The sequence below is a fragment of the Falco punctatus genome, assembly GCF_963210335.1.
Source record: "Falco punctatus genome assembly, chromosome: 2".
NCBI lineage: Eukaryota > Metazoa > Chordata > Aves > Falconiformes > Falconidae > Falco > Falco punctatus.
The window spans coordinates 12508523-12522156 of NC_137581.1; the positions used below are offsets into that span (position 1 = coordinate 12508523).

The following is a 13634-nucleotide window of genomic DNA, read 5'->3' on the forward strand; positions in this document are numbered from 1 at the left end:
GACAGCTATTGTGTATCATAAAGTAAAAAAAGAGAGCTATCCCCATCCACTCAGTCTGTTGCAACTGGGGGGTCTGGTCCATCTTCTCTTGAAGTCAACAGGGACAACACTGGAGATCTGAGGAGGTCTTTCTTTGCCCCGCACCTGGAGCTGTTTTCGTTTCAGAAGTGTTACCCACCAACATCGGATTGCTGATGAATTTTTCAGTAATGTGCCTGTGAAAGTAATGGTTGGCTTGTAATTACCTCAAGAGATTATTAAATCATCCGGTGTCTCGGTCTCCAGGATGCAGCTGGACACATCCTGTTAGATGCTGTTCTTCCATAATTAACCTGAGCAGACGTTCTTTATGGTTGTTCCTCACCAATAGCTCATACTAGTTACATGGCATCACGGTGTTAGTCTCTCGTGAATCACCAGACCATGGGGTGGATAATTGTTACTTTGGTTCCTTGCTGAGAGTTTAAATCACATGCACAAATCAAAAGCCCCTTATGGCTACAAAACACAAGTCTAAAGAATACTCAAGCAGTAAAGTGAAAGGAGAAGAGGAGCTGGCGTGCTTCGCATTTCAGCTGGAATAAATGCCACTGCAATGCTGATATTTTTATGGTGGAGACAATTTTGTTTTCTTAAGCAGCAAGTAGACTGGCTGGAAAACAGCATTTTTCTTTTAGGAGATATTTATAGGTTTCAGCTTTTGGGTTTGTTCTGATGTGGAGCAAAACCAAGGTTGGCTTTATTTTTTCACAAGAACAGAAGGGAGTGAGGCAGGGGCTTGGGGACAGGGACTCACCCTCCACCATGCCATGTCAGCGACTGGTGGCCAAAGCCTTGCTCAGTGTAATTAGTGGTGGGGGCTTATAGTTGCGCCATCTTCATGTCCAGTGAGCAGCCCCGGCTTCTCCTATGCCAGCAGGAAGAGGGGACTTTGCGTCAAGTGGGGCTGAGCCTTGGATGGGCTGAGCCTTGGATGAATCCAGGTCTTCCCGCAGTTAGAGGAGGGAGCTGCAGAGAGTGTGGGGTGAGAGCTGGCTGCAGCATCCCATGAAGGGTGGGAAGCCAGGAGAAAATCAGGAGAAAGTGGCTGACGGTTGCATCCCAGCAGCAAGACATGAGGTGTCTGCGCCATGACTGATCCTGGAGGCAGGGATCACACCCTCACGAATTGGCAGTAGACTCTTGGGAGTAAGGAGACTTATTTCTTTTGGGGGAAGGAGGAGGGAGACTTGTTTCTTTTCTCCCCACCACCACAGCAGGGCTTTCACGCTCCATTTTATGTGGTAGACATGAGCTAGCTTGCAGTTTACCGTTATCTGGAGGTGCCACTTTATATGCTTTTTAAATATCCCAGCCTACCCAAGCAAGACTTGAGTCTTCCCTCTTCCACCGTGTGAAACCATCAATGAGCACGCATCCAGGTGCCTGTCCAACAGGCATGCCACAAGGCTGGCTAGGTGGTCAGCCAGGACCAGGGGCCCTGCACCAGCACCTCCCGAGGACCAGCATCTTTCCCTGATGGAGCTGGGGCTGGGATGCCCGGTGGCCCAGCTCCCGTAGCCCGGGGAGAGGCACGTTGGGTGCCGGCTGTGCCAGGACCAAGCACAGGCTTGCCCTTGGATGGCAAAATACGGGACTGGGGAAGGTCATTGCCATGCGTGGGTGAGCTGTAGTGGGCAAAGGTTAACCCCGAACGGAGGGAGGATGGTTTAGGAGCCCAGCCAGGTGTGGGAGCCATATCCCCTATATGCAGCCAGATGAGGAGGGAAGGACAAGGCATCCTTTACACTGGCCACTGAGGTCTGGTTTTGCCATGTAACTCCTCCCACAGTCACCACCACCACCACCTCACCAGCCCCTTGTCTGCTCTTGTCTGACCCTGGGGAAGCCATCTGACGAGAGGTCGGAGTCCCTCTTTATTTTCCCTGCAGAGCTTTGGTGTTTTTTCAGCACAGAATGATATCCCCGAAAGCAGCTTCCTCTGAAGAGACAGCTGGAAATGTTTGATGTCTAACTTAGTTCTCTGAAAAATACTGCAGCTTAAACAAAAAGCTAAAGTATTTCCCATCTGCCAGCGAGATCCTCCCTGGAATTGAATGAGGTACTTGGGCTCTTGAGCAAAGAACCTTCCTCAGCCTGCTCTCGTCCTTCACCAGGGAGAAAATGATGATGATTATGGCTGTGGTGTCTGTCAGGGTCTCGGTGAGACACAGCTCTGCTTTGACTCTCCCACTGCTGAGTAACCGAAGAGCTGCTGCCTGTCTCTGCCTGCCCCACGAGTAACCTGAGACTCCTGCTGCCTGCGGCTGGCCCAGGGCTTACCTCCTTCCTCCCACCAGCCACGCTTCCCTCCTCTCCCTCGCTCCGCACAGGTAACCCAACAGTGTTACTGAACGGGAGAGCACGATGTGCACGGGCGTGGGGACAGGGGACAAGCCAGCCTTCAGCCACAAGGGTCTGCAGCACCCCCCCCCCCCATGTTGGGGACATGGACAAGCTCGCACCCAGCTCCTCTGTGAGCTGCCCTGCGAGGTGGTGCCCAGGAAGACTTTCCGAGGAAAAAGTGTCTGCTTTCAGACAGAATTTGCCAGCCACGGTGCGATGGCCTTTCGCATCCCATTGCCCGGTGTGGCTCTCTGTCTCCATTTGCCCTTTTCTGCTGGGGGAGCACGGTGCTTGCAGCTGGGCAGATGTTTAGCAGAAGGCAGGCCCCGGTGTGAAGACCTTCCCCCACCAGTTCCGAAGAACTGGTGAGCAGGATGAGCGGTGAGCGACGGGAGTTTTGACCTGGGCACCCAGGTGCAAGGCTCAGGCAGTATGGCTGGAGAAGGGACAGGAGGCTGGTGACATCCAGCACCACCCCCTGCCCCCAGCACGTGGCAGGAAGAGGTGAGAGACACCCATGTGGTGGGCAAGCTCTTCCGCAGCAGATGCAATGCCGTGCAATGACTGCTCATAGTTGCCTCACCTCGGAGCTTGGCTTGGGCTGCAACTGTCCGCTCCATTTGTCTCCAAGGCAGATCGGTGGCTGTAAGTGTGCCAGGGAGCTCATGACTCACAGTGTAGGAGCCATGGAGCACGGTGAATTACGCAGCGCCGGCTGCTCACCTTTCTGAAGGCAGTTTTGGCTCCCCGGGATGTTTGTGCAGGACTGAATGAGCCTGTGCCACAGCAGGGCAACCGCAGCCTCGCACAGACACGTCAGGAGGTGGGTAAGAGCGTGCTCCATGTCAGCAGGCCTGGAAAAGCCATCAGGGCTCAGTGTCGCTGTAATTACAAGCCTGCTATGTAGGACTTTTTTGGAAAAAACAAGCTTAATCCAAAGCTTCCATCAGTTGACTTCTGTCCAAGTGCAGTGGTTTCTCTCATTACAGAGTTGAAGCTTTGGGACATCCCCATCCTCGGCGTGCACCCTGGGGCACCAGCATCCCAGGGGCTTGGTGGGAGAGCTTCAACACTGCCAGGGCTGCTCCTGCTGCTTTGCAGCTGTGGTGGGTAAGCCTGGATGTGAGGATGGCCTTGGGACATCCCAGAACAGCCAGGGCTCCTCTCAGCTCCTCACCAGCACAGAGGTGGTGGCACAGCCTGAATCTTTCACCACCCCACACATCGGCTGCTGCTGCAGCTGGGACCAGTTGGCACTGTGCTGGCAGCCCCTGGAATGCCTCTTGGGAAGAGCTTGGATGCTTTCTCCTTTGTGATCAGAGCTGGGACATGCCTCTGGAGGAGGTGTGGGAACTCAGGGTCTTTGAGGGTCTTTGAAGGTCTTTGTTCCCTGGCTGATGGCTGCTGCTCTGGGACCCACTGGCTTTCTAAATGCACAGGCAGCCTGCAACCCACCTCATGCCTAGCAGTGTCCCAACCTGCTCACGCCACACGAAGGAGCCAAGCACAGACCGATACTGTCAGAGGTGCTAGGCAATGCTGGCCAAAGCCAGGATGGGGTGATAAAACCAACCCCAGCTGGAAAGAGTAAATGTCGCTACTGATCAGAGTTGGCTCAAAGGCTGCACAGCACATTTCTCTTTGTCATTCAGTGCACATGGGTGTCTGAAGTCCTCCTCGTCCTGGGAATGGGAGCTGTTTGCCTCCCAGGTACGAGGTTTTCTGTCTGATCTGGTGGCTGAACTCGTAATTTTGAAATCACTTCCTAAGTACCGTAAGCTATCAAGAGAGATGATGGATGAAGCTGGTCTTTTGGGAGTCGGAGCAAACACCAAGATCCATTCATATCTGCCTCAGGTGCACGGACTGCCTGTGCTCAAGTGAGCTTGCTGCTGTCATGCATGAATTGGAGCTTCACTTCAGAGATGTCCTTGTTACAGGTCATCCGGGAAAACTGCAACTCTGAAAAAACATTGCAGGGTGTGAACATCTGCTGGTGCCGTTCACTCAATAGTAAGCCCATATTTTTCCTTGCGAGAAGATGATGTAACCAAGGCCCCCTTCACTGTTTGCTCTCCATTCTCAGCCTTGTCTCCTCCCTTATGCTTGGCACAAGAGGCTTCTCTGGTATCCCATTCTCTCGTGGTATCTATCACTCTTCTGAGACTGCCTGAGGTGGCATTTGATCATGGCAGAAGTCCCTTTCCTGCCGTCACCTTTCCCCAGGTGCTTCTGACTCAATGGAAAACCCAGAAAGACACCCACCATCCTTATCAAGATGTAACTAGCCCAGACACTGCCGCATCACATCATTTTTCCAGCCCGTATCACTGATGACTCAGTCTCCATTAACAGCAGTCATCAGGGACTATTTCACCCTACCTTTCCTCCTGGCCAGAGGCCACCCTGTGCAACCCGCTGAGCTTCAGATCAGCTCTTCCAGGAGCTGGGGCTGCTTTCGAGACCGTGCTGCTCCTTCTCCTCAGCACTCCCTGCGTGTGCTGCCGCAAACCGCCGAGGAAGGCAAGAATGAAAGCGGACAGCTCTGCTAGCTTTGACGTTTGGGACATAGGAATTATCAAAGCCTCTGTGTGAGGTGATGTCCTTGCTGGGCTACTGCTGACAATCGAGGGGTTTACAAGGCCAGTTGTTGGTTTTTTTTGTTTTTTTTTTTTCTTTTTCTCCCTCCGCTGTGCTTCCGTGGGTTACTTTCCCAAAGATAATTATATGACTCAGGAAGACAAACGCATACCTCGCATACTTGAGGAAACCATAATGCCGATAGGTGGTGTAGAGCATTTTGAAGCCCTTTGAACACACAAGAGCAGCTGAATTCCCGTGACTTACCTACCCAAACCAAAGCAAGTCCAGGCAATGGCTGCATAGTTTTCGTGGAGCCCTTGCCTGACGGAGGACAACCATCTCCCCAACAAAGCTTTGGTCTTGCAGCACTGAGGCACGGACACTTTTTGTCACCAGAGAAATCACGGGTGCTTTGTCAGGTAGGATTTGCTGTTTCTGTTTTATTGGGTTTTGAAAGATCTTTTCCAAACTGAGGCTGGAATGGAACATTTTCTGCTATGAATGTAAAAAAAAAAAAAAAAAAAGGCAGTTGTGTGCTTTCTGAGAGGTCACGGGAACAGCGGAGAGAAATTGTCCTCTCTCAAATAGATAAGTGGTTGTTATGGCTAAAACAACCTGGCAGCTAATTGCCTGTGAAGATAACTGGCAGAAATGAGGTGCGGTGGTGTTTGGTATTGCTGGTTTAGCGCAGACGGCTCTGAAAAAGACACAAAGGGACACAAGCTTTGCTTCAAGTGCTTGAACATTTGAATTGTTGAGTTGTAATTCAATTTGCTGATTTTGGAAGAAAACCAGACAAATAAGAAATAATAATAATAATAAATAAGAGAAATTTTATTCCATGTGGTAACTTGGAGGACCTTACAGATCTTAAAACCAGCCCAAATCTGGGTCCACATGCACACCCAGTATCTCCTGTACCTTGTCATCAAAGCGGTGGTCCTGGAGCATTGCGAGGTGGCTCCTGGTGTCTGGCCGTGCCTGTGGGATGGCTGGGACAGGCTGGTGAGCTCCTTCAGGGGTGTTTTGGGGGGGTACTCTTGCACTGAAGTGAGAGCAAGGGCTTGGCTGAAATTGAAGCTAGTGTTTTCAAAAGCTTTTCAAGCTTTTGTTCTGGTTCCTGGGTATCTGTGTAGACGTGTCCCTAGCTAGGGATGAGGTGTTTAAATAAAATCATGCCAGGTGAATAGGGATGTATTTATGGATTTGCCTCCTACCTTTAAATTCAGAGGGAGATAGAGGATATAGAGGAGCTTCTAGCACTTGTCCCCATATGGCGGCACAGGTGACTTGAAACTAGCCACCTACCAATATCTCTCCTGAGTCCAGACTGGGACACGTCCTCCAAAAGGGCTTCATCATATAGGGGGCTTATCAGAAATGCCTTGGGGGACCTGAGCAATGCTGGCAGCCTGCCCCTGAGCCCCTTCCTGCTCTGGCCATCCTCACAGCCCTGAACCTCACCGTCCCAAAGGCAGGGGCATGGCCGCTGCGCTTTGGGGTATGCACCCTTCAGAGGAGGTGGTGTGTTTCCTGGCTTCTGAATGTGTTTGTTCATCAGGGTGAGGGGAGCGATACAGCTTGCAGCTTGTCCTGACATGTGCCTGCTATGTGTAAACCCACAGCTTTTATAAAAAGGGCTTCTGTTCTGGGGACTGTGGAGCCTTCAAGTGCTTCTTGGCTCTGGACTTCTCCTTTAGCTGTCGTAAGATCAGATTAATGATGTATTAGTTTGAGATAACTGCCATGAGATCATGTAATTAACTTGTGATCATGCTCTGTGCCAGTTGGCTGAAACTTGTTGCTTTTAAAAAAACCTCTTTCAGACCAGCTACAAATAGAGCTTTTTGATTGATTGCATTAACAAATAGCTCATTAGTCACCTTTTGGGCTAATTAAGGGAGAGCACATCCAAGGCAGTAAAGAACAGCAGTGGGTGATTAAAGGCAGCGTCAGGCTGAGTTCTGTGGTATGGGGGAAGCAGTTTATCACCTTGTGTCCTTTGCTGTGGCCTTTGTGCTCCCAGTTACACGTGTCTGTAAGGCTTGGTCAGACCTTCTCATTCCTGCTCGCACTGGGATGCTCATCCTTGGGCAGATGAATATCTGCAGAGAGGTGGGTGCAGGTGGGTGAAACCTTCGCAGGGCAGTGATACCTGCCCAAAGCAGCTGCTGCTTGCCAAGGAGATCTGACTTCACCTCTGCACTGCTCCCACATGTGGCATACACGGCCTTTTCGACACAAAAAAAGTTTTGCTCTGAGCAAAACTGAGGGTCAGGGGGTGCTTTTACTTCTCTGGACTCATTGGGAGTGGGAAGAATCCAGGTTAACATGTAGGCACCATGCTCTGCTGCCCAGGAACCAGCTGCGTGCACCCTGTGCTGCCGAGTTCCCCCAGGCCAGAACCTGCTCAGAAGGGTTCACACGTGAGCTCTTCTTAAGTGCTACAAGGGGTTGGAAAGGTTGTTCATCTAAACAAACAGATCATTATGCACAAAAGGCTCCTGAGTGCTGCTCTGGGGGCTTGGACCGGCAAGGTGGTGTAATGTGGTTAACACCAGCCCTAGCAATGCCTGGGTTAGATTGGACTGGGCATCTCACAAAACTGTGCCTTCCTTCATTCCTCATGGAGGAGAGGAGAAGTAGCTGAGTCTGCGCCTTCTGGAAGATGCCACTGATTTTTACCTCGAGTAGGTTGATGCTGCTCGAGCCCTGAAGTTGAACTGTATACAAGGAGATATGACAGCTCAGAGAAATGGGGGATCCTTCCTACAGCATCTGCATCTCTGCTCAGCGGTGCCTGGTTTTGGTGAGCCACATGGATGGAGCTAATTTTGAGGGCAATGCTTGGGCAAATGCTGCCAGTTTCTTCTTGTCCTCTAGATCAAGCCCTTGCATGCTGAAGCATTTAGGGTTTGACGCCTTAATCTCTTGTCTGTCTGGGTTAGTCTCAGGTCATTAACTTTTATTTTCCTGCTGTTCTGGCCGTGTGAATTTTGCAGTTTATGGTACTACAAAAAAAAAAAAAAAAAAAAAAAAATCCCCATGCAGCTGCTGAGTGCCCAGAGAGGCTGTGGCAGATTGTCTTAAACTGGAAGTGCTCCAGAAGGGAAGCTTAACTGAGTCCTGTCCTCCAACAGCCACTTCTTACAGATTAGAGGGTTTGTAAGATATTGCTAAAATGGTCATTTCAATATTACACTATTTTATTCTGCAGTTTGGAAGACATTTGCAGGTTAGGCCAGAAATGGACAGTGGTTTGTGATCTGTGTGGGTGTTATTGAGGTGTAGTGAAAGCTGTGAAATGAAAGGGGTTTTAATTCATTCCACCCCTTTTATTTTTGTATATTGTATCAGGATACGACATATAGCAGGAACGTGAGTCAAGTCTTTTCTCATCTCGTTTTTTTCTTAGAGGATTGGTGGAAGCCGTAGGTGTGCAAAATGAGCTCCCCTGCCCTAAGTGAAGACTGAATGCAGGATCTAAGTGCAGACACTTTGGAAAATCTGACATTTGATTTGTCTTCTTAAAAGATGGAGGCAATAGGGGTCAGCTATTGACTGTAACAAGGCTGAGCGCTTCAAGCAGCTAAAGCATAAATCCCAGCCCTCGTGAGACACCAGGCTGAATGGCAATGCTGCTTTCTTCAGCTGTGCATTTTAGCGAGATGTCTATTGCACGGACGTTAATGCAGCTGGTGGGCCCTGGTCTGTGTCCGTACCCATCCCTTTCCCTCCCACACCATTCTGCTGGGTGGCTGCAGTGGAGGGTGGGCACAACAAATGATCTGTAGTAAGACAGGGACCGCAGACCCATCCCTGATCCTGTGATGCTGGCCATGAGGACCTGGCACCACCAGCCTCTGCTGTCACCCAAGCTCTGCTGTGAAGGGAAGGGATGGATGCCCCAAAGCTACAGCAATGACTGAGGTTTATGATCTTTTAGGTGTTTCTCATTGCTGGTATTATTGTCCTAAGTAAAAGTTGGCTTTTGCTTTCTCTGACATTGACTGGACCTTATGTGTTGGTAAAGTCAGAAATGTTACATTTGCAATTAATCTTCTGTATGATGGGAGCTCAGGACTCGTGTCTATATGATTTCTTGTCTATATGATTCTATGCAGAGAGCAACAGAGGGCAAAGAGCTGAGTTCCAGACATTTGCTTTTTATTTCTTTCAGAGAAATGAGTAAATGTGGAAAAGCCATTTTATCTTCTATGTTACATTGATAAATTGCCCTTTCTTTTTTTCTGTCTTATACTTTTACTGAACTTGCTGACAAACCTCTCCCTTGGCAGGTGGAAAGAAGAAATTGCCAGCAGTACACATTGATGAGATGCCTTTCAGTAGTGGAGCTGTACAAATAATAGGTTTTCATTTCAGTGGCTGAACAGAAAAATTGAAAATACTTTTTGTTGTGGGTCACCCCCTAAAGGAGAATGTTTCTTTTCTTCTTTGAATTCATAAGTATGACATGAGACATTCTGGTTTGAGATTATTTAGTGCTTTTCATAACTTAAAAAAAACGAAGAAAAAAGAAAAGAAAAGAAAACAAAAAGCAAACTAGGTCACTTGCAAACCAAAAACATCTTTTGAAAGGACAACAAAAAAAAAAATATTCATGTTTTATATGTCAAAATGGAATCTTGCGGCTTTTCTCAGAACTTTTTTTCTTCTCTTTGTGCTAAAACTAATTAAATATTCAACCCAAATTTGCCCAGAATCTCAGTGTCTCTTAATTGCACTTCAGGTAAATTTGCTACATAAAAAAACTCCAATCAAACTCTGCCTGCATGTGGCAGTGACCTGTCCTTTTTGCTGCTCAGCAAACGTATATGCACAAGTATTTAATTCTACTTAATTAAGGTGTTGAGCAAGATACTATGTGAAATGACCTCTCATGGGTCTGGCCAGCCAGTGAAGCATCAGCATAGCCATGATTCACCCTGGTGAGAGGGACTTCGGCTGTTCTGTGCTGGGAACCACCAGGGCGATACACCAATGTGGGGCTGCTGCCCCTTCCCACAGCCCCCCTGGCTTCAGCATCTCCCCTGATGAGATGAGGTGGCTGAGAGGTACTGGCATGTACCACATGCACTGGAAGTGCAGTGGTTGGCTTGGCCATGCCTCGCTTCCCCATGGAGACAGGGCCCATCCATCTCTTTGTTTGCCTGGTTTCCTAAGGAAATGGTGATGGTGTCTCTCCATCACTACCTGCCTGTCACTCCCAGCAGCACTGTGAATTAGGGTCCTGGCAACATTAAATGACAGCAGATTCCTACAAATGATGATGAAGAAAATCAGAGGCTGAGTAGAGATGCACAACTGCCACTGTGGTGGGTCTCAGGGGACTCATCTTGCCATGACACAAGCTCCATTGGTGCCACTTGGGGTCCCAGTTTGCCTCAGACAGCATTAGAGAAAGTCCTGTTGTTACCTTCTCTTCAGCGTGTTCCCACAGAGGCAAAAAAGCTCTGCAGTAACTTTTTCTTGCATCCCAACACAGTTGTGTGCTTCCTTGATAAATTAGAGGTTGTTGATGCTGGAAGGACTCTATTCCCTCCCTAATCCATGTAATCCTGAAAACGCAGGGGTGCATAAAATGCCCTGTGTGCCTGCCCCACCAGGGATACACGGGTCCAAGGGGGCAGGGAGGGAAAATGTCTCCACATACCTCCATCTACTGCCAGCTGCAGCAAACATGTAGGTAGCGCTGAGTGGCTGATGGTCAGGAAAATAATTCAGTGTCTACATCAGAAAGGGACTTCTTGGGTTTAGGAGTTCCATCTTTAACTGCTCAACAATCTCCATCCTTCCCTGGTGGCTCACAGCCACTGCTCCGGGGCTAGGGCAGCTGCAAGAGCCAAGCAGCCAGTGGTAGCATCAGCTTGTAACGTGTAACTGATAACTGCCAGCCTGTAACTCCTGTCCATGGAGAGGGTGGGACACGGGAGCAAGGGCCAGCAGCACTGCCCACTCCCCCCGCCGTCCAGGACCCCATAACAGTCAGGCTGGGCATGTAGAGCCAAGACACACATCCCTGATGGATGCCCTCATGGCACATCACCCTGCTCAGAAATAAAACCCCATGCCTGCGAATATCATGGGGGATTAGGAATTTCTAAGTGTTGGTCAGACTGACAACAGAAAATGGAAGAGGTCCAAGCATTGGTGGCCTTTTGACACAGCTGGAAGACTTGCTGATATGATAAGTTGAAGCTTGGCAGAGTCAGCTACTCCTTGATCCAATAGTACCCTGTGAGCCATGTGGGGTTTTTCTTGGTTGTTTTTTTTTTTTTTTTTTTCTTTTACTTTTTTTTCCCTGAAATATTGAGATTTTCCTCTGCTGAGGTAAGCTTCTCAGCAGCTGGCCGTGACGCAGACCGCAACGGGCACTGAGTATCTTCTGGTTATTCCCCAGAAAGAACGGCAGGAGGCATTGCAAGCAGACCTTGGATGCTGTCGAGCAGAGATGGACCCTGCTGAAAACTGGAAGCTGGAAGAAACCAACTGGTTGTCTCATGGTGGGATCCATCCCTTTGCCAGTGTGAAAGGAGGTAGGACATGACTGCTGGCTTTTAATCCACCCAGTGAATGTGCTGGGAGCCTTCCCGATGTGCTGCTGCCATTCACTGTGCTTGCAGTGGTCCCAGGGGTTTTGCTGGGCTACGTCCAGGGCAAGGCGGTACTCCCTAAGGAGGTGGGAAAGGTCTGACCCAAACTGCAGTGTCTTGCCAGGAGCTGGCACACTGACACAGGCACGCGTTCTGTGGCTTACCTTCCCTCTCTGGAGTGGCCTTTTGCAAAAAAAGCAAACCCAACACCCACCTTTTGGCAATTTAATGTGCCACTTGTGCTAGATGTGACCATCTTCATTCTCCACAAGCAGGACTCTGCAGATGACAGTGGTTGGGGAGGAGTGAGGAGGACAGCTGGTAAAATATTCCCTTCTCTCTTCCATCATATTTGCGTGGCACAATTTAGGCTGGCTCCAGGGAGACACGCTGTCCCAGCAGTGACAGGAGGGTGAGGGCTGCCCCGGCTGGGGCTCCCTGTGCGGGACCATTCAAGGTTTCAGCCCACCTTAGCATGACAAAAGGTGTCCCACCCCAAGGCTGGGGTCTGTTGCTCTCCAAAAATTGCCAGTCTCCAGAAAGCATTCAGGGCAGATACAGTGGGAAACAGCCAGCAGACCTATTTCCTCTATCAATTCATCTCTACCTAATTTCCAGCCAGCTGCTGTAATTTGCTTTGTAATCCCCATTTGAACATACGGCAGAAGCAGCCACATGTGCTCCCTGCTCAGTCCCTGCTCATCTTTGTCACCGGAGGTCCCCATCCCCTGGGCCAGCACAATCTGCCCCTCCTTGGGCAAAGCTCCTTCTTTGGCTGGGACGTGCTGTGCCCCGGACTAAAACCAAAATAAACCCACAGCCTTCCAGACAACAGCACCTTGGGAACGGAAACATTTTGCTTTGGTAAAATGCTTTGCTTATCTCCATCTGTTTCCCTTGGCTTCCCGCTGATAAACCACGTGCCTGGGGAAGGGGAAAGGGACAGTCTGAGATGCAATATCATCTCCTTTTCCCTGAGAGCTGAATTAGACAAGTAGGTTTATGCTTTTGAATGTGGCAGCCCTGGGTTCAAGGTCCCCAGCCCAGCACCACTGGGTGGCATCCTTATGATAGCACATCTGCTGCTGCTGCAGGTGCCCCGCTCAGGGTCCCTCCAAGGGACCAACACGGGGCTGCTTGCTGCAGTCCATCTTTCTTCCCCATTAGGACAAACTCTGCTTGTTATGTTTTAAAAATCTTCGCCATGTGCATGGTCTGTGTTAGTGTTTATAGCTGTAGTGGTCAAATGCCTGTCAAGTTTAGGATCCCACTGTGCTTGGTCTGTAAAGTAGAGGAGGGCAGAGTCGCTGCTATCAGTTTATAAAAATCCAAAACTGTTAAATGTGGATATACACTGGCTTTCAGTTTTGTATGCAGCCCATTGCTATCCTAAACTGGTGGCTCACAGCTTTTTTTCTAACTGACATAAGCTAACAGTGTTTCATAGTAGAGGGCAAGATTTCTTAGAAAGGTCACAGGTATGGATTACTGTAAGGTGTCATGCACCTACTCTTCTTAAACATCCTCCTTGAACCTCCTAGGAACAGTCCACAGATTCCAGACCAAAAGGTTTTTCAGTCCAACCCATGCATTGAACAAATGCCATGAACCTGAAAGAAAAAGAAAAAACACCAAGAAACAAAAAAAACAACAGAAAAAAGCCCACTCTGATTTTTTTTTTTAAATTGCATTGAGTTTTTGCAATGTAGCAGCATTTTTACATTGCAAGAAATGTTTGAAAGTAACAAAATCCCTGCCAACTCGAAGGCACAAATGGTATTTAACACTTGGCCATGTGCTCTATGGGGCTGCAAGTGTTTCTGGCAGTGAGGGATCCATGTGTGCTGTGCTTTGCAGCTGGGAGCAGGCAAGAATGAGTGGGCTTGTGGTGGCTTTGGTCCTGGGATCCAAATTAATCTCCTGCAAGCTTTTGGTGAGAGATGCTACCAGCTCAGTGGTTTCCAGAGCCCGTGGTATGACGTGCCACAGGCACTGAGTTACAGCAATATTATTATGAGATAACTCAAGAGTTTGCCCAGCCTCTGAAAAATC

At 49.2% G+C, this 13634-nt stretch overlaps 1 protein-coding gene across 1 annotated transcript in view; it reads left to right on the forward strand.

Moving 5' to 3' along the window:
• The first annotated feature begins 5791 nt into the window (after nucleotides 1-5791).
• AMOTL1 (angiomotin like 1) overlaps nucleotides 5792-13634 on the forward strand; it is a 78095-nt gene continuing 70252 nt past the window's right edge. Inside the window, exon 1 of the mRNA XM_080376978.1 lies at nucleotides 5792-11525. Within this exon, the coding sequence (XP_080233104.1) occupies nucleotides 11441-11525 (85 nt within the window). The 5' untranslated portion in view covers nucleotides 5792-11440. The remainder of the gene's footprint in view (nucleotides 11526-13634) is intronic.